Source organism: Lotus japonicus, chromosome 1 (assembly GCF_012489685.1).
Source record: "Lotus japonicus ecotype B-129 chromosome 1, LjGifu_v1.2".
Classification (NCBI taxonomy): Eukaryota; Viridiplantae; Streptophyta; class Magnoliopsida; order Fabales; family Fabaceae; genus Lotus; species Lotus japonicus.
Window position 1 is genome coordinate 72,254,024 of NC_080041.1, and position 26,770 is coordinate 72,280,793.

The following is a 26,770-nucleotide window of genomic DNA, read 5'->3' on the forward strand; positions in this document are numbered from 1 at the left end:
CTTACCTGCAAATACCTTTAGGCTATGTTTGACATGTCATTTTAGTTAGCTTATAACTTATTTGACTAGCTTAAAGTTTATTTGACTTGTTTAAAAGCTCTTAAAAAATGTTTAGTGAATAAGCTTATTTCAGTAGCTTAAAGCTTTAAGCTATAAGCTATCTCAGGTAGCTTATAGCTTAAAACTTATAGCTTATTAAATTTATTCTCATTTTTATCCTTAGTCTTTTATTAAAATCCCCCCATTACCCTTATATATTTATAAAAACAATAAACCTATTTCTCCCTCACACTTACGTATGTTGTTCCCGCCACACCGTTGCGCACTACAAGTATTAAATATATTATATTAATAAAAATAACTAAAAATTAATATTATATTTTTAAGAGGATAAATAACTAGAGTTAATAAAAATATTTAAAGTGATAATAATTTTAATATTAATATTCCTACCCCATGTTATAGGAAATTGGAAAGATCGATGATGAGATTAATAAGGAAAACCGTGCGGGTTTAATGAGAGGTTATGGGAAATTGAAATGAAAAGAGGAATGATGGATGAAAATAGAAATTCATGAGGAGAGTGATTCGGAAATCGGAACAGTGTATTGAGAAAAAAAAAACTATCATGAATTATTAATGAAAAAAGCACTATCAAATTCAAACTATACATTTTTTTAGGCTTAAATGCATTTGGTGCCCCTGATGTTTCAGGTTCGTGCAAATGATACCCTCCATCTATTTTTGTCGACGTTTGTACCCTCGATGAAACAAAATAGTGTAGTGAGTACCCCTCCGTCAGTTCAACGTTAAAAAACTAACGGAAGGTGCTGACGTGGCTTTTTTATTTATTTTTATGTGGAAATTACATTTAAAATTTTAAAAAGAGGGAGAGGGTGGGGGGATTCAAACTCAGGATCTATAAGTGGCAAAACACAACCCTAACCAGTTGAGCTACACAAAGAATTGATATATAATGCAATACAATTTTATTTATATCTTTATTTCGTCATTTTCTTCTCACCAACACAGTTCTTCTCCCTTTTCCTTTCCCTTTCACGCTGCCATTTCTCCTTTCCCTCTCCTCTTCATGTTTTCCTTCTCTTGGTTGTGTCTTCTTCTTCACCTTATCACCACCGTCACCGTGTTCCTTCCAAAGTTTCTTCTCCTTCAAAGGACAACACCATGAAACTTACCCAAGCTTTGTCCTCCTCAACCCAAGATCAGATTTGGGCTTGGAGTTACCCCCACTTCCGCCAGTGGCCGACCACCACCACCACCACTGTGAGTTCATCTTCTTCATTCGTCTCCGGCGAGACCGCCACCAACACCATATTCGTTGCACTTGAATCGGCTAAAAAACCCCACAAAATCATCATTCCCGTCTACCCAAGTGAAGAGGAACGACCAGAAATGCCTCTTGGACGTCTCACGGCCGCGATCTGGTCGTTCACCGACGAACCATCCGACCTGTAACTGCGATTTCCTGGAAAACCGTTGAGAAATTGGAGAAACGGATGCCACCACCGTGTTCCTGGCCACGAAAGGATGGAGAACCATTACACTTTTCCCCCCCCCCAGCGACATCTCCGACGCGGGCCACCATCCTTGCCGGCGACACTTCGCCGGAAAATCTCCAGAATTGCGTTTTGGTAAGTTTTGACCTACAGAACTCATTTTTGGACTCCAAACTTCAATATTAAATAGAGAATAAAGTGTTGGTTGTTGAATAAAGGTGAAAAGGTGAAGAAGAAGAAGGGTAATCTATCGTTCTACACATGAGCTAGATGCTAATGATGTTGTTAGTATCAGCATGTGGGTTGAAAGCCACCTGAATTGTGTTTTCTTCTATGAAGATTTCTCAAACTCAGATCCTTTCATTTTGGGTATTCAAACTGAGTAGCAATTGCAAAGAAACTAACATCAAATGGATAAATGCATTTAAGCCCATTTTTTTACGAATTCAACCTTACGAAAACTATTTCAAATTCCATTGGAGATGAGAGAATTGGAAAGGTTTATGACAAATTGGAGAGATAAGAGATGTGAGGTTTAATGCATTGATTGATTCATAAATGTATTGAATTTATTGATTGATTCATTACTGTGTGAGTGTGAGGTAACGAAACAAAACCCTAATTTTCCCTACTGGCTACAGAGGGAAGCGGCATATTTAAGCCTCTAAAATTTAAAACTTTAATATTACAGAACCTCATACATATTTAAGCCTCTGAAATTTAAAATTTTAATGTCTACAATTATGGGTGGGCTATTAGTTCTAGTATAACGGATTGATAGAAAGGTTGACAACAATCAGAAGTTATTGGCATTGAAGATTTGAATAAGAGTAACCATCAGAATTTATGACAAATTGGAGAGATAAGAATATGAGGTTTAATGCGAGTTATGGTAAATCGAAATGAAAAGATGAATGGGGATGCATTGGAATGTCCACGTTAAGTTTTGAGGCTTAAAGTGAAAGCTGGCAGTGTCATGTAGGATATAAGATGATTTTATATATCAAGCATGCAATGATAGATTCATATATGTCTTGATTCATTACACTGTAAGGTCACGAAACTAAACCCTCGTTTTCCCTGCTGCCTATAGAGGGAAGCGGCATGGCGAACGATGAGAAGAAGAACCTCACTCTTCCTCTACCTCTATCTCGCGATTTGATAGTTGAAATTCTGCTGAGGTTACCGGTGAGATCTCTACTGCGCTTGAAATGCGTTTGTAGGTCATTCTTTTTCATTTCTGATCCCCAATTTGCTAAATACCATTTTGACCTTAGTGTTGAACCCACACATCGTCTTCTTCTTCGATTTCTCAATGAGGATAAAGTTGAATCCTTTGATCTAGATTCATCACTTGACGACAACTCTGCTGTTGTAACCCTCAATCTTCCTCCTCCATGCATGTCTTGTGATCAGAACTCTTTAAAATTCTTGGGTTCTTGCAGGGGGCTTATGCTTTTAGCCTATGAGTATAAACGGCTTATTGTGTGGAATCCGTGTACGGGTTTCCATAAACAAATTCTAACTGGTTGTGATTTCTTGCTAGGCTCTCTGTATGGTTTGGGGTATGACAAGTCAACTGATGACTATTTTGTAGTGATTATAGGACCGGTTTGGTCGAATGCTAAAATTCAGACTGTTTCTGTGAAAACCAATTCATGGGATTTCAAGGATGTTAATGCTCAATATACAGATCTTGGATATCATTACAGACATGGGGTGTTCTTGAACGACTCTCTTCATTGGCTGGTTTTTTCTAAGGATGCCAGTTTTCTTGTAGTTATTGCCTTTGATTTGTTAGACAAGGGTTTATCAGAGATTCCTCTGTTACCTGAATTAGCAGCGCCTGTGTTAACAGCGGAGGGTGTACCCAAATTTTATCATGCGAGGGTACTAGGAGGATGCCTCAGTCTGTGTTACAAAGGTGGTAGGCGTGATAGGGCTGAGATATGGGTCATGAAAGAATATAAAGTGCAGTCTTCTTGGACCAAGGCTTTTGTTGTGACTGATTATGACATTCCTGGCATACACTTTTACCCGATACGCTTCATTGAAGGTGGCGGAGTTTTTGGATCAAATGGCAATGAAAGATTGATGAAATTTAATGCTGAGGGAAAACTGCTTGAGCATCACAAATATAGGGAGGAAATAGAAAATGTTCAAAATTATTTTGGAATGTTTAGAGAGAGTGATTTCAAAAATATTCAAAAATATTTTGAAATGTACACAGAGAGTCTGCTATTATTCCCTGGTGAACAACCACTCCTTCGTGACAAAAAGGAAGCAACGGAAGTTGAGGAAGCAATGGAAGTAAAGGCAGAGGGAGCTAGTGGGCTGCCACTCTATAGTGTAAAATCACTCACTTGTGACTTCAAGGAAGCAGATGAAGAGATGGTGGAAGTATCTGATGATGACATAGAAGAGGAATCAGAAGAGGAATCGACTGAAGAGAAGGAAGCAACTGAAGATGAGGAAGCGGAATCTACTGAAGATGACAATATCAACTGTCCAAAAAGGAAAAATTAGTAAGCAATATTCTCAACCCTGTTTACCTTTTTATTTTGCATTATAAAAATTGAAAAAGCTAAATGCAGAATACATGATACTTATAAATGGTATCTTAGTACCTTGCGCATACTCTCCCTGTATTCCTAGTAATAATATTTCATTTATTTTTGTATAAATTTGATACTTGAAAGTAGAAATTGCAAGGAAAGATAAGTTTTGGTGGTAGATTTATTTCACTGATGATTACAGAATATATTTAAGAAAAAATGTTTGCTCTATTACTTATGTTCTTCTGTTATATTTGACTCGATGTTAAAAATAAAATCTTATAAAATATCTATCATTTTGTATTATCCTCTTTATTAATGTTGTCATTGCATTTGCATTCTGTTTCACTTACCCTCTTTTACATGGTTTTCAGATTAGCACATAGGTGGCTTTACAATTCCTGGTTTTTTTATTTGATGTTCTGTTCGGTGTTTTGACTTGAAGTTGTGGAGATATTGTGGTCTTAACCATATGTTAGCTTGGAGATGGGATAAAGTAAAAGGGATGAAAATGATCAAGTATTGAACTATTGATATGAATTGATCTTGCGTAGAATTGATTTGACCATTTTAGCAATTAGGTGGCTTTACAATTCCAACTGTTTTTTTTTATTTAATGTTATGTTCGGTGTTTTGACTTGAAGTTGTGGAGATATTGTGGTCTTAACCATATGTTAGCTTGGAGATGGGATAAAGTATAAGGGATGAAACTAATCAAGTATTGATATGAATTGATCTTGCGTAGTATTGATTTGACCATTTTGTCATATTGATCTAGATCATCAAGTATTTGTTAAGTTTCATGATTACCCCTAAATATACTCTGTAGTTTGTATGGCTATGGCAATGACAGTGTAATGGATGAAAGAAATTAGTGTTTCAGCTCAACTGGCTAATGTCTCCATTCTTATTTTCTCTTCCTTTATCAAGAATATATCTATTGCTGAATGGGAAAAAGGTCCAGTGCTCACTGTCAAAATTATATTTTGCCCCATAATCTATATATGACCAAAAGATATAATCAGGGAGGTTCACACTCTTACAGCTACAGCCGTATTTTTTTATGGTTATATTTGAACTTGATAGCATAAATTTTTTGTATTGAACATAGGGGATTGCTAAGGCTTTGGGTTGTTGCATTTATTTTCCACTCTACCCTTTATGTTTGACTTTGACATACTTTTTCAGCAGGGTTGTAATGTTGTTAGATGGCAATGAATTGAAGTCTTTTGTAGCTTTTTTTGCTTTGTTTAATGATGTTGACAGGCTAAGGTAGTTTTCGTTGTACTTCCCCTTTCTTTCAAGATCCCAGATCCTTTCCAAACGTTTGTAGTGAGGTGTGTTTTTGTTTCAGTCCTTATTATTCAGTACCCATTACCTTAAAACTTATCCCTGTAGTGTACTGCTGATGTTTGTTACTATGTAATTGATCTATCTTAAAATGCATAAGAGTAAAATATCAGGGGTAAGTAGGAAAGAAACTGACTTTACCCCTAGTAGATAGAGTTCCTAATAATGGGAAGGCACTCTAGCAAGACTTCATCATACACAAGTTGCAAAGAAACTTGTCTGAGCTAGATCCAAAGATATCACAGAAAGAATTTTCCACTCTTAATGAGATGGACATTTTGAAAACCAGCTTCAGATATTGGTTGGTTGTGTATTAAATTAAAACTAGATTCAAACCCGCGCATCGTGCGGTTGAAGAAAACAGTAATTTTATTTTATTTAATTAAATTATATATGAAAAATAAAATAGGCAAATTAATATTAATGTAAATATTATATGTAATCATTTAAAAAAATAGTCTTTGATATTAAAAAAATGTACAAGAATATGTGATTTTGGTTAATAAAAATGTGAGTAAAATATGTTCATACACAATATTTTTTTTCGGGGGATAGACATTTTGATGTCATTATTGTTTTTATGTTTGACCACCTTCAAGCATAATTTAGTGAACTTGTGTTTTAGTGGATATGGTTCTCCTAAAGGTTGATATATTACTTTGAAGAAGACATATATGTCATTTTCTTACTGGATAATTCATGTGCTTCTATAACATTAACAAAAGGATAAGAAAATTCTTCAATATGTTACTATAATCAACATCCATACAACTATAGTTAGACATTATTGGAAGCCTGAGTTGTGAAAAAGTAACTACCTGTCAACTTTCATTTGTGGTACAAAGCAAAAGGATAGTAAAAGACGACATAGGTGGTGTCATGCACCCAGAAATAGGGACCGGAAAGGTTGAGGTAAAACTTAAACATATTTTCTTACCTGAAAGTAATATAAAATTTAACACGCATCAGGTTATGCTTAGGTACTGCATCAACCACAACAAAGTTGTTGGAAAAAAAAACACTAAAACGGGTTATGCTCGCATGCCTTACCATGATCGTATCTCCGGGATGTGGATGCAATAATTGTACTGGTCTTGTATCTCATTGAATTTTATTCCTATAAAAACTTCTTGAAATATTTGTAAAAACAACTTTGCTGTGCAATTCATTTCCTTGTTCGTCTGCTGCTGTTATGTGAGAGTGCCTGAATATAGATATTGCTTTGGTGATGGTAGGGGTTATATAGCATTTAAGAGGGAGGGGGAGAGGATGCTCATCATGAATGAATATGAAGGGTTGAAAAAATAATTGTTCTGTAAAATGAATGAGAATCAGCGTTGAAGGAATGTCTTGTGGAATATAATTAAGTTGAGTTGGATAGGTGTGTGGAAAAATGGAAGATGGAGTGTGTGAGATTATAACGTTTATTGACGTTAGAATGGAGAAGCCAATACAGGAATATGATGAGGCATAGCTTTAGAGAATAGAAGAAGTACAATGGACGGAAGGAGAGACAAAGGGGAAGTGATACAAATTGATTCAGAGAAGAGAAAGTGACACGTAAGATAAAAAGCTGATGTGGCAAATTTTAGAAATAGAATGAAAGATGAGTTGACAGTGTCATATTGCGTGCTTCACAATCTATATATATATGTAAAACTCACTTGAGCTATAAGTATTAAATACATTAAACAATGAAGTTAAACAAATTAAATTTCTATTTAACATTCAAAATAATGTAACTTTTGAAACATGTCAATCTTTTTATTTTTTGACTTTACACATGCCAATATAATGTAACCTTTGAATTAAATTATGTAATAATTTTTTATTAAATAAATTAAATATAAAGATTAATTTAGCTAACTATACTAAATAATAAAATTATAAACTAAATTTTGAATTTTATTTTACATTACTCATTTATTATTTCTTTATTTCAAGGAAAAAATCATCAACTATAAAAAAACTACATTAAATCATATGGCAGTACTATATATTAAATAGTAAAAATATAAAATATATTAAATAATAAAAAACTCCAGTTTTTATTAATTGTATTAACTATTAATTATAAATTTCAGTTACTTATAAAAAAATATTTATAAGTATTAATTAAAAAATGTTAGAATATAAATTATCAATCATAAATTGAAGGGGAGAAAGTTAAAATAAAACTAAGTAATATATTGATACACAAAAAAATATTGAGAATTAAAATTAATTATAATAAAATAATATTTATTAAAAAATAATTAAGAAAATGTTGTCTTTAAATAAAAAAGTGGTGCTCTATAAGTATTTACCATTAACTATAATATGTGTGTATTCGTTGAAAAAAATCTTTAAATATAATATTTGATCTATTATATATTAGTAGAAATTACTTGAAAAAGAATAACGGAGTAAAATAACTATGACCAAAGTTGAATAAGTTTAAATTTAGTAAATAATTCTTTACACTAATAAAATCATTTCTTATTATAATTTTAAAAGTTAAAATTAATTTATTGTGGATATAATGTGTAAAAAATATGTCATTATAACTTATTTAAGATATTAAAATTTATTACTTGATTTCATATATTTCAAATTCACATAATGATTTTCTATATTTTTTCAATGAATAAAATTTTAAGTCTACTTCAGTGCTAATTATTTAATATCAATTACTACAGAGAAATGCATGCGTATTTAATAACAAAGTTGTTTGTGTTGAACATATATGAGACTATTGCTTAGTTTGTGTGTTTGGTGAGTCAAGGTGAAGTGGAATGATTGTCCATATGACTTGGAACAGTTTGCTAGAGACTTTGAGTGTATCGAGTGGCCACGAAAACAAAAGATGCCACGAACAGTGTATTGGGAGCAACCGCCAGCCACTATTTTGAAGTTTAATGTGGATGAGGCGTCGAAAGGGAACCCAATTGTAAGTGGTATTAGCGGGGTTTTGTGGGATCAAGGAGGAGTTGTTAGGTTACTTTGCAAAAGGAACTAGAATGTTGTGAGCTTTAGATGAAGGTTCAAGTAGTGTTACATGCTTTGTTATTTTTCCAGCAATTTAAATTTTCAAATGTGGTGGTTGAGAGTGATTCCTCCTTAGTGGTTGGGTGAGTGTCTAGGGGAGATAGGAGGTCATGAAAATTAAAAAAATGTATTTAATCATATAGAGCATCTGATGTTTGTAATTCAGTGTGTTGGTGTGGTGCATGTATTGCTCGAGGGAAACACTGTGACAAACTTTTTGGTAAATCAAGGGTGTGGTAGAGAACAACAGATAGGGTTTGTTGTGATCCAATGTAATTATCTAAATGAGAATATTGTTCTCATTTTTATTGCGTTTCAATATTTTTTTTAAATATCAATTATTAATTTGAGTAATACTCTAATTATTTAGATCTAGAGAACTATAATTCTATTCAATGAAATGTCTCACCTCTATTATTATTTAATTTATTATATTTTATAATTAAACATATTTTATTTTTATATTTATTAAAACTATAATAATTATATATAATTTTAAAAATATTATAAATCAACCCGTGCAACGCACGGGTATTATTTCTAGTTTATATATTATAATAGATAGATAATAGATAGATGTGTTTTGCACAGTAAGGGATTGTATATAGAATCAATAATGTTATCTTCACACCTCTCTTTGAGGTGGAGAGAGGTGGAATGAAGAGAGAGATATGAAGAGAAGAAAAAGTAAGAGAGAGAAAGTATTAGATGTGATAGATAATAAGAGGAGAGAGATAGAAATAAAAAGAGGTGGAAATGAAGTGTTTCAAAAATGAGGTGTGTATATATCATTACTCATTATAGAATATATGAATGATAAGACCAAAACTTACAACTTGTGGGTGATAATGAAAATGGATGATCGTTGATCTTATCTCTTCACTTTTAGTATTCACATCTTGTTCACTCTCTCGTCTCCACTATCTATCTAAATTGGTTTTGCCCTGCCTTCGATGGTCTAGCGCATGGCGAACGAGATAAAATGTAAAGGAGCAAATTTCATGGGTAGATGTAGGGTCACCTTTGTTTCTTTGGTTATTTTGTTGAATGAGAATAAAGTGTTTCTGTAAGTAAAAGGAACAATAGTAGAAGCTTTCTTAGGTGAATCTGTTGATGTATAACATGTTTGGATTGGCGGTGATATAATTCAAAGCATGGCTGATTCAGAAGTTTTTCATAGCTTTTCCCCTGAAGTGATTATATGGCTTCTCACCACTTAACCAAACATTATCAAGGCTCAGCAGGTTGAATGTTTTAGGAGTGCTGGATATGGTTTTGTCTGTGCCAAAAAAATTGAGGAGGGAGATTATATTTCCCTATTGTTTGGTTGCCTCCCCTCATTTGCTGCACCAGAGAGTCCCTTTTATGCTATGTCTTCGCTCTTTATTATTTTTGTTTGACCTATTTGACCCTCCCCATTGTCCCATTCTCGCATAGTGAAGTTCCTTTCTAAAATGAACAAACCATTGTGCAGTCATTCTTACATTTCTTCTTCCATGCTGGTTTCCTTTATTTTGATTTTCACCTTAACTCTCCTTCTTTCTCCAATAAATTTTAAGTTATACAACTCCCAAGTGCACAACACATCTATCTATTATAATATAGTAATGCTACAGTGCGCAATGTAACGTCGCCACCTCATTCTTCAATTCTCACACAAATTTGCCATGTCAGCTTTTGAAGTGAGGTGTCCTGCTCTACCTCTTGCATCTTTTCAGCATCTCTAACCCGAACATCGTTTTGGGTTTCCATTTTGCGTGGTGGCATCCGGATTAATTTCGCCTGTTACACAATAAACGAGTTATCAAAACTCTTCGTGCGTCACAGTCTCACAGACCTTTCCTTCCGTTACACCATTTTACGTTACGATTTTACATTACCATTTTCCTACACGACCTCTTCTTCGTCCAGCACCCATACTCCGGTCCCAACCACAGATAGTGATTCATGTTTCTCCGTCATCGGCAAAGAGGATTACGTCCTCGCATCTCCTTCCGCAAACCCCTCCTATTCGATCTCAACCTCCCTCCCCTATTTTTCTTTGCATTCTTTCCTGTTCTTCCTCTCCACTGCCCATGCGTTCTCCTCTGTGTATTTTTCGTGCGACATTTTCTATGCGTTCGGCGGTAAGCCCCGGGTCGGCATAGTTTCCACGTGTTCTTCTTCATTCAACCTCTTCACGATCACACATTCTTCTATGTATAATACAAATGCGCATTCAGTTCAAAACTGATTTGCTAATATAATGATTAAACATGAGAGAAGCATACCAACGGTACAGGTATGATGATCAGGCACTAATCAAATTCTGTCTGCCACTCGCAGTTTCTCTAAAGGTAACATTTGTGTTTGTGCATGTTCTGAATCAAATTTGGTTCCTTTGTTAGAGATTGTGATTCATTAAAATTATCCCATTTTTATAAACACACCTGTAAAGTACTTGACTTTTTATCCTATCTCTAGCCTTAAGGGTCAAATAGCAAATTGAGAATCAAAGAATGAAGGTCTAAGGAGCCAGGCAGCTGCTATTGTAGAGCAAAATGTTTATGCAAGAAGTTTTTGTTATAGAGCATATACAACCGAGAGATATTGCAAATAACATGGCTTCTCAAATCAAGGTAGACTTATATACTACTGAGTTTTCCCTGAGGATTATTTCATTATGTTATATGACAATTATCTTTTATGATGATGCAAGACTTGGATTTTTTTTTTTGATAAACATGTGGGACTTGGATAATGGAAATCTTTCAGAGGAATAGTGTCGTTCATGAAAGGAACGTCCAACTTACTAACAATTGTTCTTCAAGAATTTCAACGGTAAATAATTGATAATGTAAGTTAGTTTAAAAAATATATATGTTTTCAGGAACCTAGAGCTACCTATTTCTTTTCTCACAAAATAAAGGTCACTGACCTGTTTCCATTTGCATAAAGTGCTTCTTTGAAGAACATTGAATTTCTTATTGTTGTTGTTTCAATGGTACAGTTCACTTCAGTTACTGGATTTTAGTCCCAAAGAAGAGCTGGGAGTTGTCATATATAAAGTCATTGATGTGTTTTTGCTTAACCTTAGTAAGCCCAACATGTACATTTGTCCTCACTCTAACCCATTATAGCTAAAAGGATTATCATAGTTGGATATTGGAACTCCTACCGATACTTAGATTCTTAATAGAAAATAAAATGACACCTACTTGACAGTGGTTAGAAAGGTGCATATTCAAACTCTTGCCACAACCTTAGTTAGAGTAATTGGCAAACATGATTAACTGATTTATTAAAGATACTATATTCTATTGACCATTAATAATGATTTTGCCATGCAATTTAGTGTTGCACCATTTGTTATGTGCCTATTTTTTACATTGTTCATTTATGTGACTAGACATATAAGTGTTGCAAGCTGATATGCTAGAGCTATCTTTTGACGATGAGTGTTTTGATTTGGTTATTGAGAAAGAAACTATGGTAAATTAAATGTTTCTTTAACCTATGTTGGAACTTTCCTTTGATATTCTAAACTAATAACTAAAATTCCTATGCTATCAAGTTTTTGAAGTTTTAAGGGTTAAATGTGAATTTGATAGTCTAAACTAATAAGTATAATTCCTAGGTTATCAAGTTTTGAAGTTAAGGGTTAAATTTGAATATTTTATCTTTTATTTTGAAGGCCGTATCTTTTATAGAGAGTGGTTAGCCATGGAATCCAAAGAAACAACCAGGTCATGACCTCATTGAAAGGTGTTCAGTTGGAAAATTTATCTCGACAACTTTTGGCCAGGTTTACTTCATTCCCCTGGGAAGTTTCGAAGAGCATGTTGTTCTTATGCATTTGCTGTTTGGATTCTACTGTGACCCGTTTGTTCTCACGCTTGGAGGCTCCTTTTTGCTGTTTCTGTTTTTCATGTAGTTTTTCCTCTGTTTTCTCTATTTGAGACTATCTCTGTTGCCTTTAATTCTGTTTGTATGTTGTACTAATTATCCATTGAATAAAGACACCTGTTTTCGAAAAAAACTTTGGCCTGGATTCAACTATATTTCAGCCGGTCTATTGAGTGGACTACTTTTGGTGAAACCTTGCACTAATTTGTCAAAGTTTAGTACATATAGATTCACTTTTGATTTTTGCTATGATCATAAAACAAATGTCCTTTAGTTTTTGTTTTAAGATACTGCTAGTAACCTGAAAAATGACCATTGGTTTCTGACCTGGTGAATCAAATTCATTCAAATGTCACCAATGTTATACTTCTCTGACCAATGATGCCAATTTAAGAACTAATTTTAGTTAAAATATGTTTCATTGAAGGATCGATTTGATGTCATGTTAATCTTTCAAGGACAAAGTTTTACTCTTCTTCTTGTGTTTTAACTATGAAGATGAAAGGATCTCTATATACCACCTTTAAGAGCTTCAAAGAGCTGCTTATTAATCTACTCCATGAAGAGTTAGAAAGTGAAGATTTTTCTTTCTGGATCAATGTTTGATGAGTTGAACTACTGAAATTCATTGTGTGAAGTTTTATTTATCAACCTTAATTTCTTTATCTTGCTATTCAAAACCACTTAGTTTCAAAGAGGAATGAGGAATGCGCGCGGGTCTTAGTCTAGTTGTATGTTGTTTTAGCTTCTAGCTTGCCTACCACTATATCAACATTTTTAGAAGCTTTTTGCTTAAATGCTATACTTGTCATGTCCACAAGACAACTTTCCAATTAGACATTAGGACCATGAATTCTTAAGCTCAAACATTTGCTTTAGCGGTCAGTAAGGGTGGATACTGCAGTGGAAAGTGACTACTTCTTGAGTGAAAATCCTATTACTTCAGAGGTAATTATTACTTGAAAATTTGCATGAGTCAAACAGGGGAAGTGATAGATATTTTGCATGAGTGAAAATCCTATTATAAATTGATTGCTCTGTATTGTTTTTTCCTATCAAATCTTAATGAATATGGCACCTTTCATAGATAATGGAAGCTCCTAGTCTTATGGAAGAGGGATCAACAGCAGTAAAAATGAATATTTTAAAGCAGAAACATGAGCCCAAGCATCCCAACTTGCTTCTAAAATCCCCAGTACTGTCTTTTGGTTGATCAATTGCCTGTATTAACAAAGGCAAAACATTAGTGACGATTTTTAAAAAATTGACCTTAAACTATGTCGAAAAGATGTTCGATTGGAATATATTTGTCGGAGCATCATATTTATTATTTTATCAAACAAAGTGAAAGAATATGTTTGACAATGTAATTGCAGCTAGCTAAAAGTTTCTGAAAGTCTAAAAAGCTAGTTAATTGTAAAAAATGTGTTTGGCGAAACTAGTTGTTATACAAGTTGACACTTTAAAATAACTTACTTTAAATATTTTATTTTATTTCAAATTGTTTATCATAAAAATATAATATCATTTCTAAATTTGTTTTATTTTTTCATATTTTTATTACACTAATATGATAATAATAAATTAAAATAACTAAAGAAACACCAGAACTTTTCCCTAACCCGTTGTGCTACGGTTCCCTCTCATCCTTGTTCTCCAGCGGCGACGTCGTTTCCCCTCCTTGCGTGAAGATGGCGTCCCCTCCCTTTGGCACGCGTTGGCGTCTACTCAGGGCTCTGCTCTCGTGGGTGGCAGAGGTTCCATGTGGCTGTGTACTGGGTAGCGACGTACCCTTTCTTCTAGTCGTCGTCGTAGTGCTTGCTCACCCTTATCCCTGATAGGGATGACAATATTTCCCGACCCCGTGGGCACCCGCCTGAATCCGGCCCGATTTTATGGGTAAAACTCGATATGATTTGGTTTGGGTTTGGTATTGGTGAAACATGCACCCGAACCTGAACAATATATATAAAATTATAAAACTACTATTATATATATCATCCATTGCACTGTCCTTGCCATAGGCATACAAAACAAAGCATCTTTAGGGATAAAACTACTATTATATATAACAAATACAGTACGGAACTCATATGTCAACTTTCGATCTCTTCCCACATTTCTAAAAAACGTTACCTATGAGTTTGTTACAGCCTTACAAGCATGCTTCCTTCAATATATGTATTGAGTTTAATTTTGATTCACTAATAGTATAAAATTTTTATACACCGTCAACTAATCAGATTTCAAAGATTTGCCATGACATTGAGTTTAGTTAAATAAAAAAATTTATTTTTCCCACATTCACGAAATGTGATTGGTTGATGGTGTAAACAAAATTTACATTGTCAGTGAATTTTTTTCTCATATTTTATACTACTGCCTTTTTTATATCAACCCAGTGTAAATATATATGAGCCTATATAAAGAGTTCTGATCACAACCCACTGCCTTTTTAAATTGTTTGGGTTGATGGAAAAAACATAAAAATAAAAATGAAAAATGAGATGATTTTTAAATTGTTCCTGATGTCGCCACCTATGCTCGCCTCTGCTTCCGTTAGCTGCACTTCGAGTTTCCTCTGCTCCCGTTTGCTTCTTTCAAGGGTGTCCTCTATTTCTCTTGTAGTTCCTAGGATGACGACAAGTCCGATGGCGACTGCAACTGGATTTGTTGGTGGGTCTTTGCTGGGTGGAGTGGTGGTCGAAGGCGCAATGTTTCCCCTTTGTTACGTCTCGTCTCCTGATGTAGCTTTATAAGTTCAAAGGTACCACAAGTAACTTAATCAAAAAACTTTAAGCTATTGAATTAAGCTCGTTTATCCTCACTTTTACATAACTTTTAAGGTAGTCAAATAAAATTAAGCTAGTAAAATAAATTTTAAGCTAATTGAAATATCATGTGAAACATAGTCTTCAGCTAGTAAAATAAATTTGAAGTTAATTAAAATATCGTGTGAAACATATGTCAAATAAACTTTTGTTTTTGAAATGATACTAGTGTTTTTTACCCGCGCGTTGCACGGGGAATATGTCTATTGTATTTGATACATCAATTAATACTTTGATTATTAAAAATATATTAAACAACGAATGAAATATAAGAGTCAGAATTGATGAGTAAAGTGGACATAAGGACTTCTCTTCTAAGCCCGATTGAGACCAACGAGAACTCGTTTCACAGTCTCCATAAATATGAAGACGATAACACAAATCATAGATATAAGAAATTACCAACATATTAATCTTAAAAAAAAAATGAATATGATAGTAGCACAAATCAGAATTGTGTAAGATAAATCATAAAGTATAACATTATTGTGTTTACTCCAATTAAGTAGGGATGAAAATGGGTAGGTACTATGGTACCACCCCATACCCGCGTTTTTAAAAATTACATATACTCGTCCCTATACTCACGTGGGTAGCAACTCGAAGCTCTCCACCTTTAGACAATTCAATGTCATTACACGAAGCGATCAATCTTTGCCAAAATCTAAATCTAGGGATGACGATGGGTCACGAAATCATAGGGTACCCGCAAAAAATACTCACTATGAGTAGGGTAAAAAACCGCTAAAAGGGTATGAGGTTGGGTATAGGTAATTACCCACAAAAAATAGTGGGTATGAGCACTATAGTACCCAACCGGCTCATACCCGCACACATATGTTATTATCATTATTATTATTATTTGGGAATATATTAACAAATTAACTTAAGCTATAGCTTTCAAACTCACTCTTCTTAAAAAAAGTTAGGGATATATTAATTAATACTCAAAAAATAAATAAAAAAAATAAATTAAGATAAAATCAAGAAATAAATCACCTAAATCCTAATCAAATCTAAAATTTAAAAATGTATTTTTTTTACTTTAAAAATAAATCAAAAATAAATTAAGATAAAATCAAGAAATAAACAACCTAAATCCTAATCAAATCTTAAATTTTAAAATGTATTTTTTTATGAGAATTAACCTGAGAATGACACGTGTAATTTTTTTCCAATAAATGAATATTCTGCACCCCAAAAGATTTTCTTTTCCTCAATCTTTTTGCTTTTGATTAAGAAGAGAAAAACATGAATCCTTGAAGCATATGACATCTTACAATTAGCTGAAAAACAAAATCAATTCATAAAGAAGATTGAAACAGAAACCCAAAATGAAGTCTTGAAGAACAAAAAACCCTCCTTCACCAATTTAAAAGGACTGTGATGAAAGAATTGTATCTAGTGTATTTGTGAATCTTCGGGTGGAACCCTTGTGAAACAAAAAATCAAAGACGCATATCAGTTAAAAGAAACAAAAAATGGTGTAATGCCCCAATTATGCACACCCCAACAAATTATCTATATATGTGAGAAAAAAAAATTTTCCCACCCAAAATAATTGTGGTTACTTCACCAATGAACTTATACTAACAATCAATTTAAATTGAACTTAAGGAAATATATAGAGCAAAGTAAGATAAGTCACCCAATTGACATACTAAAACATGATTATATGCAAAACTAATGAGTTTGAGGAAAACATGAACCAACCTTAACAATAGGCTAAACATACTCATGAAGATTAAATATGAGCTCTTCAATTTCATCAATTTGACTGACCTGTGCATCATAAAAAAAAAAATTAGTAAGTTGTGCATCATTCACATACAGTGCAAAAAGTATGCTTATACACACACAGCTCAAACATGATGAATAAAAAGGAGCAAAATTTGAGAAATGAATATAAATTCAGCTATCCTAAGTTTCGTGAATTTCTATAAATTATACCAAAATCTCGTTTAGAATGGCTTCACGCGCATGGATTTCTACAAACTATACTAAAATCTGGTTTAAAAAAATACAAAAGCGGAAGGAGAGCAATAGAAAAAGCATTACATAAGAATCAAAACATTACGTCTTCAATAATAATTCGTTAAAGGGTCTATGCAAAAATTTTGTAAACTTTAGGATCAAAACACACAAAATATGTGAAATTTAAGAATTCATGATTAAATTACGAACAAAGGATAAACTGAAATGACACAAATCATCAATCACAACATGATAAACTCTACTTCACGTAACATCATCTTACGGCATACCTCTGTCCTGATCGCGACATGTGGCAGAGGTAGAAATAGCAGCTATCAAATCTATGCGTGTCCATGGTAGCTTTGTGGACCCTCAGCACCAAATCAACTCCCTTTTCATAGAATTAGCATTAAATAAATAATAAGATAAATTAAGATAAAATCAAGAAATAAATAACATAAATCATAATCAAATCTAAATTTTAAAAATGTACTAAATAAAGATAGATAAAAACTACCAAAATCTAGCAAATCACAATAAAAAATCATAAAATCCGGAATTAAATAAAAATATGAAAGTTCAATAAAAATTAATTATTATACTCTATCAATAAATGTAAAATAAAATAAAATATTTCCCGGACGTAAAATTAAATAAATAATAAGATAAAATTAAGAAATAAACAACCTAAATCATAATCAAATCTAATATTTAAAATGGTACTAAATAAAGATAGATAAAAACTACAAAATCTAGCAAATCATAATAAAAACTCATAAAATCCTGAATTAATTAAAAATCCGAAAATTCAAGAAAAATTAATTAATATACTCTAAAAATAAATCTAAAATAAAAGAAAATATTTCCTGGAATTAAAATTAAATAAATAATAAGATAAATTAAAATAAAATTAAGAAATAAACAACCTAAATCCCAATCAAATATAATATTTAAAAAGGTATTAGATAAAATAGATAAAAACTAACAAAATCTAGCAAATCACAATAAAAACTCATAAAATCCCGAATTAATAAAAAAATCGAAAATTCAATAAAAATTAATTAATATATTCTAAAAATAAATTAAAAGACCAAATCTTATCTTTTAAAATAATATGAATCAATTATTTTAGAATATATAAAATTAAAACATATATCAATTGAAAATTATATCTTCTAAAATAATATCAATTAATTAGTTTAGAATATATAAAATTAAAACATATATTAATTGAAAATTATACCCTCTAACAAATTGACACGTGAAATAATTTTTATGAGAATTAATCTGGTGCTGACACGTCACTAAGAATTAATCTGGTGCTGACACGTCAATATGAAAATTCTTCTTTTCTAATATACTAGTGTTTTTTTACCCGCGCTTTGCACGGGGAATATGTATGTCGTATTTGATACATCTATTAATATCTTGATTATTAAAAATATATTAAACAACATATGAAATAAAAGAGTCTGAATTGCTAATAAAAGTGGACCAAAATATATTAATTATTATTTAAATTTACAAAAAGAAGAGACATTCTTCTTTTTTGGTTCAAAAGAAGAGATATTCTAAGCAACAGAGAATAGAAATATTCTTGCCCAGACCCCAAGTTGTGAACATTAATTTCGCTACAAAAAAAAACTGAGCAAAACCAATGGTGAAAAAAAAGGATAGAGAGTAATATGTTGAAAAGAGAAAAACCACCCCTTAAGCAATTAAAAGGACATGGCACAACATCTGATATAAAAAAAAAACTCAATATATATCATATTAATTAATTCAGAAATATGAGAATCCATACATAAGTTTTTTCATCATAGATCATAGCACCAACCTGAGCAATATCGTGAGTCTTAAAGGTAATCACACCGGTCTACCATGGGATTAACCACGTCATTACGAATACTTTCTTCAACCTACAAATCAATGAGAATAAATCACAAATGTTATTTAACCCAAAAGTCCTAAAAATGCAGAGAAGCCAAAGACATAGAAGGACTCTGTTGAATATCTGTTAAGATTTAGTTTATTAATAATCTAACAAAGAGATAAAAAGAAACTAAATCTATCTATACCTATCTCTATTTAAATAGATATTATCTCTATTTAAATAGATACTATATTTTTTTATAGTATCTACAATATATTCAAATCATCCTAAATTTCAAATAATAATATATATTCTCATTATCTACAATATAAAATTAAAATATGTAGTGCTAAGATTATAATCCATTAAAAATTAATAAATACTGTATTAGATTGGTTTTCAAATGGGTATGATAAGCAAATAAATAATTCTAAATCAAATATATATTGATTTTTTTTTTAAATTTACAACATCAGTATTTTTAATTTTTCAATTTTTTATTTTATTTTGTATATATTTTAAGTAATTCAAATTTTAATTCAAAAATAATTAAATATTTAAAATTAATATTCCCTATAATTTTTATAACAATATAAAAAAATTCAAAAAATACATAATAGAAATGTCGAAAAAGATATAGAAATTTCAGTATTTTAAAATCATGTTTTTATTTTCAAAATCAAATAGATATTGAACTTTTTTTAGTATATAACAAAAATATATAAAATACGAAATACGTATTATATGTGATGTTTTTTATATAATATACAACAAAAACATAGAAAATACGAAATATGTATTATATGTAATGCTTGGAATCTTTTTTAGTTAATTGGATATCAAGTTTAAATATAAGTTAAAATAAGAAAAAATAATAAGATAAATTAAGATAAAATCAGGAAATAAAAAACCTAAAACCTAATCAAATCTAAAATCTAAAAATGTAATAAATAAAGATAGATAGAAACTATTAAAATCTAACAAATCACAATAAAAACTCATAAAATCCTGAATTAATTAAAAATCCGAAAATTCAATAAAAATACCATAAAAATTAATTAATACTCTAAAAATAAATAATAAGATAATTAATATAAAATCATGAAATAAACAACCTAAATCCTAATGAAATCTAAAATTTAAAAATGTACTAAATAAATATAGATAAACAATATCAAAATCTAGCAAATCACAATAAAAACTCATAAAATCCTGAATTAATTAAAAATCCGAAAATTCAATAAAAATATCATAACAAATTAATTAATACTCTAAAAGTAAATCAAAAATAAATTAAGATAAAATCAAGAAATAAAAAACCTAAATCCTAATCAAATCTAAAATTTAAAAATGTATTTTTTTATGAGAATTAACCTGAGAATGACACGTGGAATTTTTTTATGAGAATTAACATGAGAATGACACGTCACTAAGAATTAGCGTGAGAACGGCACGTCACTAAATCTGCCTGATGAGAGTTCTTCTTTTCTAATATATATTGATGATATTGATGATTGATATTGATATTGATATTGATTGATATTGATATTGATATTGATTGATATTAATATTGATGATTGATGTGAAATAAACTTTAAAATATGCGAAATATTATGTGAAAAAAAAAGCATAAGATAAATAATGTTTTTTCAACTTTTTCAACAGAACAGAACCCTGTGAGGTTAGCCGGTCAGGTATTGAAACAAAACCCTCCCTCTTCTCTGCTCTTCGTGTTTTTACCTGCTGCTACGGAGAGAAGCGCCATGGAGAAACTCACTCTACCTCATGAGTTGATTTTCGAAATTCTGCTTCGGTTACCGGTGAGATCTCTACTGCGCTTCAAATGCGTTTGTAAATCATGGTTTTATCTCATTTCTGATCCCCAATTTGCTAAATCCCATTTTGACCTAAATGCTGCACCCACTCATCGTCTTCTTCTTCGATGTCTCTTTGATCTAGATTCACTTGGCGACAACTCTGCTGTTGTAACCCTCAATCTTCCGCCTCCATGCATGTCTTGTATTCAGAACTCTTTATATTTCTTGGGTTCTTGCAGGGGGTTTATGCTTTTAGCCAATGAATATCAACGGGTTATTGTGTGGAATCCATCTACGGGTTTCCATAAACAAATTCTAACTAGTTGTGATTTCATTATAGGCTCTTTGTATGGTTTTGGGTATGACAACTCAACCGATGACTATTTTCTAGTTCTTATAGTACTGGCTTCGATGAATGCTAAAATTCATGCTTATTCTGTGAAAACCAATTCATGGGATTACAACCATGTTCATGTTCTATATATGCATCTTGGATGTGATTACAGACATGGGGTGTTCTTGAACAACTCTCTTCATTGGCTGGTTATTTCTAAGGTTACAAGTCTTCAAGTAGTTATTGCCTATGATTTGTCAGAAACAAGTTTATCAGAGATTCCTCTGTTACCTGAATTAGCAGAACCTGTGTTAAAAGCAGAGTGTATGCCAACATTCTATCAAGTGAGGGTACTGGGAGGATGCCTCAGTCTGTGCTACACAGGTAGTAGGTGGGATATGGGTCATGAAAGAATATAAAGTGCAGTCTTCTTGGACCAAAGCTTTTGTTGTGACTTTTTGTGACATTCCTTGCATACACTTTTACCCAATACGCTTCATTGAAGGTGGTGGAGTTGTTGGGTCAAATGGCAATGAAAGATTGATGAAATTTAATGCCAAGGGAGAACTGCTTGAGCATCACAAATATGAGCATAAGTACAAAAATGTTCAAACCTATTTTGATTTATTTAGAAAGAATGGGTACAAAAACAGTCAAATATATTTTGAAATGTACAGAGAGAGTTTGCTATTATTTCCTGGTGAACAACCACTCCTTCGTGTAACATCACTCCCTCGTGACTTTAAGGAAGCAACTGAAAATGAGGAAGAGGAAGCTAGTGGTTTGTCACTCGATAGTGTAAAATCACTCACTTGTGACTTCAAGGAAGCAGCTGAAGAGGTGGAAGCAGCAGAAGATGAGGAAGAGGAAGCATCTGATGACAAAGAAGAGGAATCTACTGAAGATGAGCAAGAGGAATCAACTGAAGATGACAATATATAACTGTCCAAAAAAGAAAAATTAGTAAGCAATATTCTCAACCCTTGTTACCTTTTTTATCTTATTCATTTGCATTATAAAAATTGAAAAAGCTAAATGCAGAATACATGATATTTGAAAAAGGTACCTTATACATGTAGCTGTACTGTCCCTTTAGCCTACTAATAATATTTCCTTTATTTTTGTATAAAAGTGATACTTGAAAGTTGAAATTGCAAGGAAAGATAACTTTGGATGGTAGATTTAATTCACTGATGATTAGAGAAAGTATTTAAGAAAAACTGTTTGCTCTATCACAGTATCACTTATGTTTTTCTGTTATATTTGACTCGATTTTAAATATAAAATCGTATAAAATATCTACATGTTGACATTTACAATCAGCTCATGTTTCATGCTACTGCTAGCAAAGAGAATGTCATATATAAGATAAGACATTAAGTAACCTCATTTTAATGCAAAAATTGTTTGTTTTAGCTGGAGTTACTACATTCTATATAGTATCTTTTTGTTTTATCCTCTTAATGTTGTCATTGCATTTGCATTCTGTTTCACTTACCCTCTTTAACATGGTTTTCAGGTTAGCACTTAGGTGGCTTTACAATTCCTGGCTTTTTTTTTCTTTAATGTTCTGTTCGATGTTTTGACTTGAAGTTGTGGAGATAGTGGTCTTAACCATATGTGAGCTTGGAGATGGGATAAAGTGAAAGGGTTGAAACTAATCAAGTATTGTCGTATTGATATGAATTGTTTTGACCATTTTGTCATATTGATCTAGTATTTTATAAGTTTCATGATTATCCCTAAAGATGCTTTGTTTTGTATGCCTATGGCAAGGACAGTGCAATGGATGAAAGAAGTTAGTGTTTCAGCTCAACTGGCTAATGTCGCCATTCATATTTTTTTTTCGAAAACGAAATATATATATATATAAATAAGATAGTTGAGAAATATCCCCTCTCAACATGGGTACAGTAACCAAGGCAACCGAAAGCCGGCAAAACAGATCACCCCTACAACAACCTCCCAAACACCACAAAACCTCCCAACCGAATGGGTACAGTCGCCATTCATATTTTCTCTTCCTTTATCAAGATTATATCTGTTTATGAATGGGAAAAAGCTCCAGTGTTCACTGTCGAGATTATATTTTGCCCTATTCACACTCTTACAGCTTCAGTCGTATTCTTTTATGGTGAGCAAACCTTATATTTGAACTTGATATCAGAAAAAATTTGTATTGAACATAGGGGATTGCTCTGGCTATGGCTTTGTCATGTCCATAAGACAACTTTCCAATTAGACATTAGGAATTTAGGATCATGAATTCTTAAGCTTGAACATTTGCTTTAGCAGTCAGTAAGAATAGATATTGCAGTGGAAAGTGAAACTTCATTTGGTTCTGAGGTATATATATAATCATTGATTTTCAGAGGTAATTAATACTTAAAAATTTGCATGAGTGAAACAGGGGAAGTGATGATATTTTGCATGAGTGAAAATCCTATTATAGATTGATTGCGCTGTATTGTTTTTTCCTATCAAATCTTTAATGAATATGGCACCTTTCATAGATAATGGAAGCTCCTAGTCTTATGGAAGAAGAATCAATAGCAGTAAAAAGGAATAATTTAAAGCAGAAACAAGAACCCAAGCATCCCAAATTGCTTCTAAATTTTAAAATCCCAGTACTACTGTCTTTTGGTTGATCAATTGCTTGTATTAACAGAGGGAAAACATTAGCGATGATTTTTAAAAAATTGCCGTTAAATTATATGTTGAAAAGATATTGGATTAAAACATATTTGTCGGAGCATCATATTTTTTATTTTATCAAACAAAGTGAAAGAATATGTTTTGAAAGTCGAAAACTTAAAAGCTAGCTAAAAGTTTCTGAAAGTTGAAAGCTAAAAGCTAGTTGATCGTAAAAAATGTGTTTAACGAAACTAGTTATTATACAAGTTGAAACTTTAAAATAACTTAATTTAAATATTTTAATTTATTCCAAATTATTTATCATAAAAATATAATATTATTTCTAAATTTGCTTTTATTTTTTCATATTTTTATTACGATAATAAATTAAAATAACTGAAGAAACACCATAACCTTAACTCGGTGTGCTAGGGTTCCCTCTCATCTCTGTTCTCCAGCGGCGACGTCGTTTCCCCTCCTAGCGTGCGTGAAGATGGCGTCCCTTCCCTTTGGCACGCGTTGGCGTCTGCTTGGGGCTATGCTCTCGTGGCAGAAGTTCCATGTGGCTGTGTGCCGGGCGGCGACATACCCTTTCTTCTAGCCGCCGCAGTAGTGCTTGCTCGCCCATATCCCTAACGTTTGCACTTGTGTCTCTTCTTCCGTTAATTGCGGTTCTAGTCTCCTCTGCTTCTGTTTGCTTCGTTCAAGTGTCCTCTGTTCTACTGCAGCTCTAAGGATGGCAACAAGTCCGATGGCGGCTCCTACTGGCTCTGCTGGTGGGTCTTTACAGAGTGGAGTGGTGGTCGAAGGCGCGATGTTGTCGAAGGTGGTTTTCCCCTTGCGGTGGGGAATCCCATCATATCTGATTGGTTTCCCCCTTTTGATTGAGTGTTTGTTTTGGCAAGGTGGGGGGTTTGTCCGCAGGGTTGAGTTGAGGTTAAGGTGTTCTTGTTTTGTATGAGCCTATGTTGCGTCTAGCATATTAAAAAAACTTTAAGCTACTGAAAAAAAATCATTTATGAAATACTTTTAAATAGCTTTTAAACTAGTTAAATAAGCTTTTAAACTAGTGAAATTAACTTTATCAAACAAAACCTTAAGCTAGTGAAATCAACTTTAAGTGAAATGTTTTGCAATACATAAAAAAAAATAGCATATGATGAATAATGTTTTTTTTGAACTTTTTCAAAATAACAGATTTGATATCCTTAATGGAAAAAGTCAAAAAGTTAAGAAAAGCCCTTTAAAACCCTCATTTTCTCTGTTCTTCTTTCGTTGTCTGCTGGCTACAGAGGGAAGCGACATGGAGAACGAGAAGAAGAAGAACCTCACTCTACCCCACGATTTGATCATCGAAATTCTGCTTCGGCTACCGGTTAGATCTTTACTGCGCTTCAAATGCGTTTGCAAATCATGGTTCTTTCTCATTTCCGATACCGAATTTGCAAAATCCCATTTTGACCTAGATGTTGCACTCACTCATCGTCTTCTTCTTCAATTTCCCAATAAGTATAGAGTTGAATCGTTTGATCTAGATTCATCACTTGACGATAGTTCTGCTGTCGTAACCCTCAATTTTCCACCTCCATCCAAGTCTCTTTATCTCAACCCTTTATATTTCTTGGGTTCTTGTAGGGGGTTTATGCTTTTAGCCTATGATTTCACCAGCAATGTAATTGTGTGGAATCCATCGACCGGTTTCCGTCAACAAATTCTAGATGACAGTTATTTCATGTCTAACTCTCTATATGGTTTTGGGTATGACAAGATAACTGATGACTATTTTTTAGTTCTTATAGCACTGTCTTTCGACGCAGTGCCTTTCGGGGAGATCCTTGAAAAAAGAATTCGAACTTTTTCTTTGAAAACTCGTTCATGGTATAATGCTAAGGATGTTAATGTTGATTATATGGATTGTGGACGTGTTTCCAGACCAGGGGTGATTTTGAATGATTCTCTTCATTGGCTGGTTTCGTCTTTTATTACGGGGCTTCACCTAGTTATTGCCTTTGATTTGGTAGAAAAGAGTTTATCTGAGATTCCTTTATCGCCTAATTTAGAAGGAGTTGACATGGAAAGAGTATCATTTGAGGGTATTGGGAGGTTGCCTCAGCTTGTGTTACTCAGGTGAAGATGGTGCGTGTGACAGGGCTGAGATATGGGTCATGAAAGAATATAAAGTGCATTCTTCTTGGACCAGAACTTTTGTTATCGCTTTTAGTCACATTCCTTGCAGGCAATTTTTCCCAATATGTTTCATAGAAGGTGGTGGAGTTATTGGGTCAAGTGGCTTGGGAAGATTGATGAAATTGAATGCCAAGGGAAAATTGCTTGAGCATCGCAGATATGGGCAGGAGAATGAAAATGTTCTCAAATATTTTGAAATGTATAGAGAGAGTCTGCTATTATTCCCTGGTGAGCAACCAGTCTTTGGTGTAAAATCACTCCCTTGTGACATTAATGTAGCGACTGAAGATGAGGAAGAGGAAGGAACTGAAGATGAAGAAGAAACTGAAGATGAGGAAGAAACTGAAGATGAGGAAGAGGATTCAGAAGAGGAATCAACTGAAGATGACCTGTGACCTACAGTTACTGTTCTAGAAACAAGAAAAATTAGTATGTAAATTTTCAACCCTTGTTACCTTTTTTTTCTTAGTCATTTGCATTATCAAAAACGAAAAGATAAATGCAGAATGCAGGATACATGAAAATGGTACCTTATGGACTTTGCTGTACTCTCCCTTTATTCCTAATCCTACCTAATAATATTTTCTTTGTTTTGTAAAAACTCGATACTTGAATTGCAAGGAAAGATAAGGTTTGGCGGTGGATTTAATTTACTGATGATTAGAGAAAACATTTAATATCTCGCTCACTTAGAAAAATCAAGGCAATTTGAGTGGAATATTGTATAAGAAAAAATGTTTACTCTATCACTTAGATTTTTCTGTTACATTTGACAATTCAATTTTA

The 26,770-nt window shown here is 32.6% G+C and overlaps 2 protein-coding genes and 1 long non-coding RNA gene across 4 annotated transcripts; all 3 read left to right on the forward strand.

The window, feature by feature from the left end:
• Positions 1–665: 665 nt before the first annotated feature.
• Positions 666–5,099, forward strand: LOC130746838 (F-box/kelch-repeat protein At3g23880-like). Its single transcript, XM_057599583.1, has 2 exons — positions 666–4,042; positions 4,447–5,099. Coding segments are annotated over exons 1-2 (1,422 nt in total). The 5' UTR covers positions 666–2,621; the 3' UTR covers positions 4,448–5,099.
• A 15,593-nt stretch (positions 5,100–20,692) lies between these two features.
• Positions 20,693–22,979, forward strand: LOC130746855 (uncharacterized). Of its 2 annotated transcripts, XR_009022235.1 has the most exons (3): positions 20,693–20,832; positions 21,911–22,126; positions 22,683–22,979. It is a non-coding gene; the product is annotated as an uncharacterized LOC130746855 (long non-coding RNA). The 2 variants fall into 2 exon arrangements; XR_009022231.1 differs by lacking the exon at positions 20,693–20,832 and having other exon boundaries at positions 21,585–22,126.
• A 2,078-nt stretch (positions 22,980–25,057) lies between these two features.
• On the forward strand, positions 25,058–25,931 carry LOC130746860 (F-box/kelch-repeat protein At3g06240-like). Its single transcript, XM_057599619.1, has one exon. It carries the CDS (start codon positions 25,101–25,103, stop codon positions 25,926–25,928), a length of 828 nt encoding a protein of 275 aa, XP_057455602.1. The 5' UTR covers positions 25,058–25,100; the 3' UTR covers positions 25,929–25,931.
• The last annotated feature ends 839 nt before the right edge of the window (positions 25,932–26,770 follow it).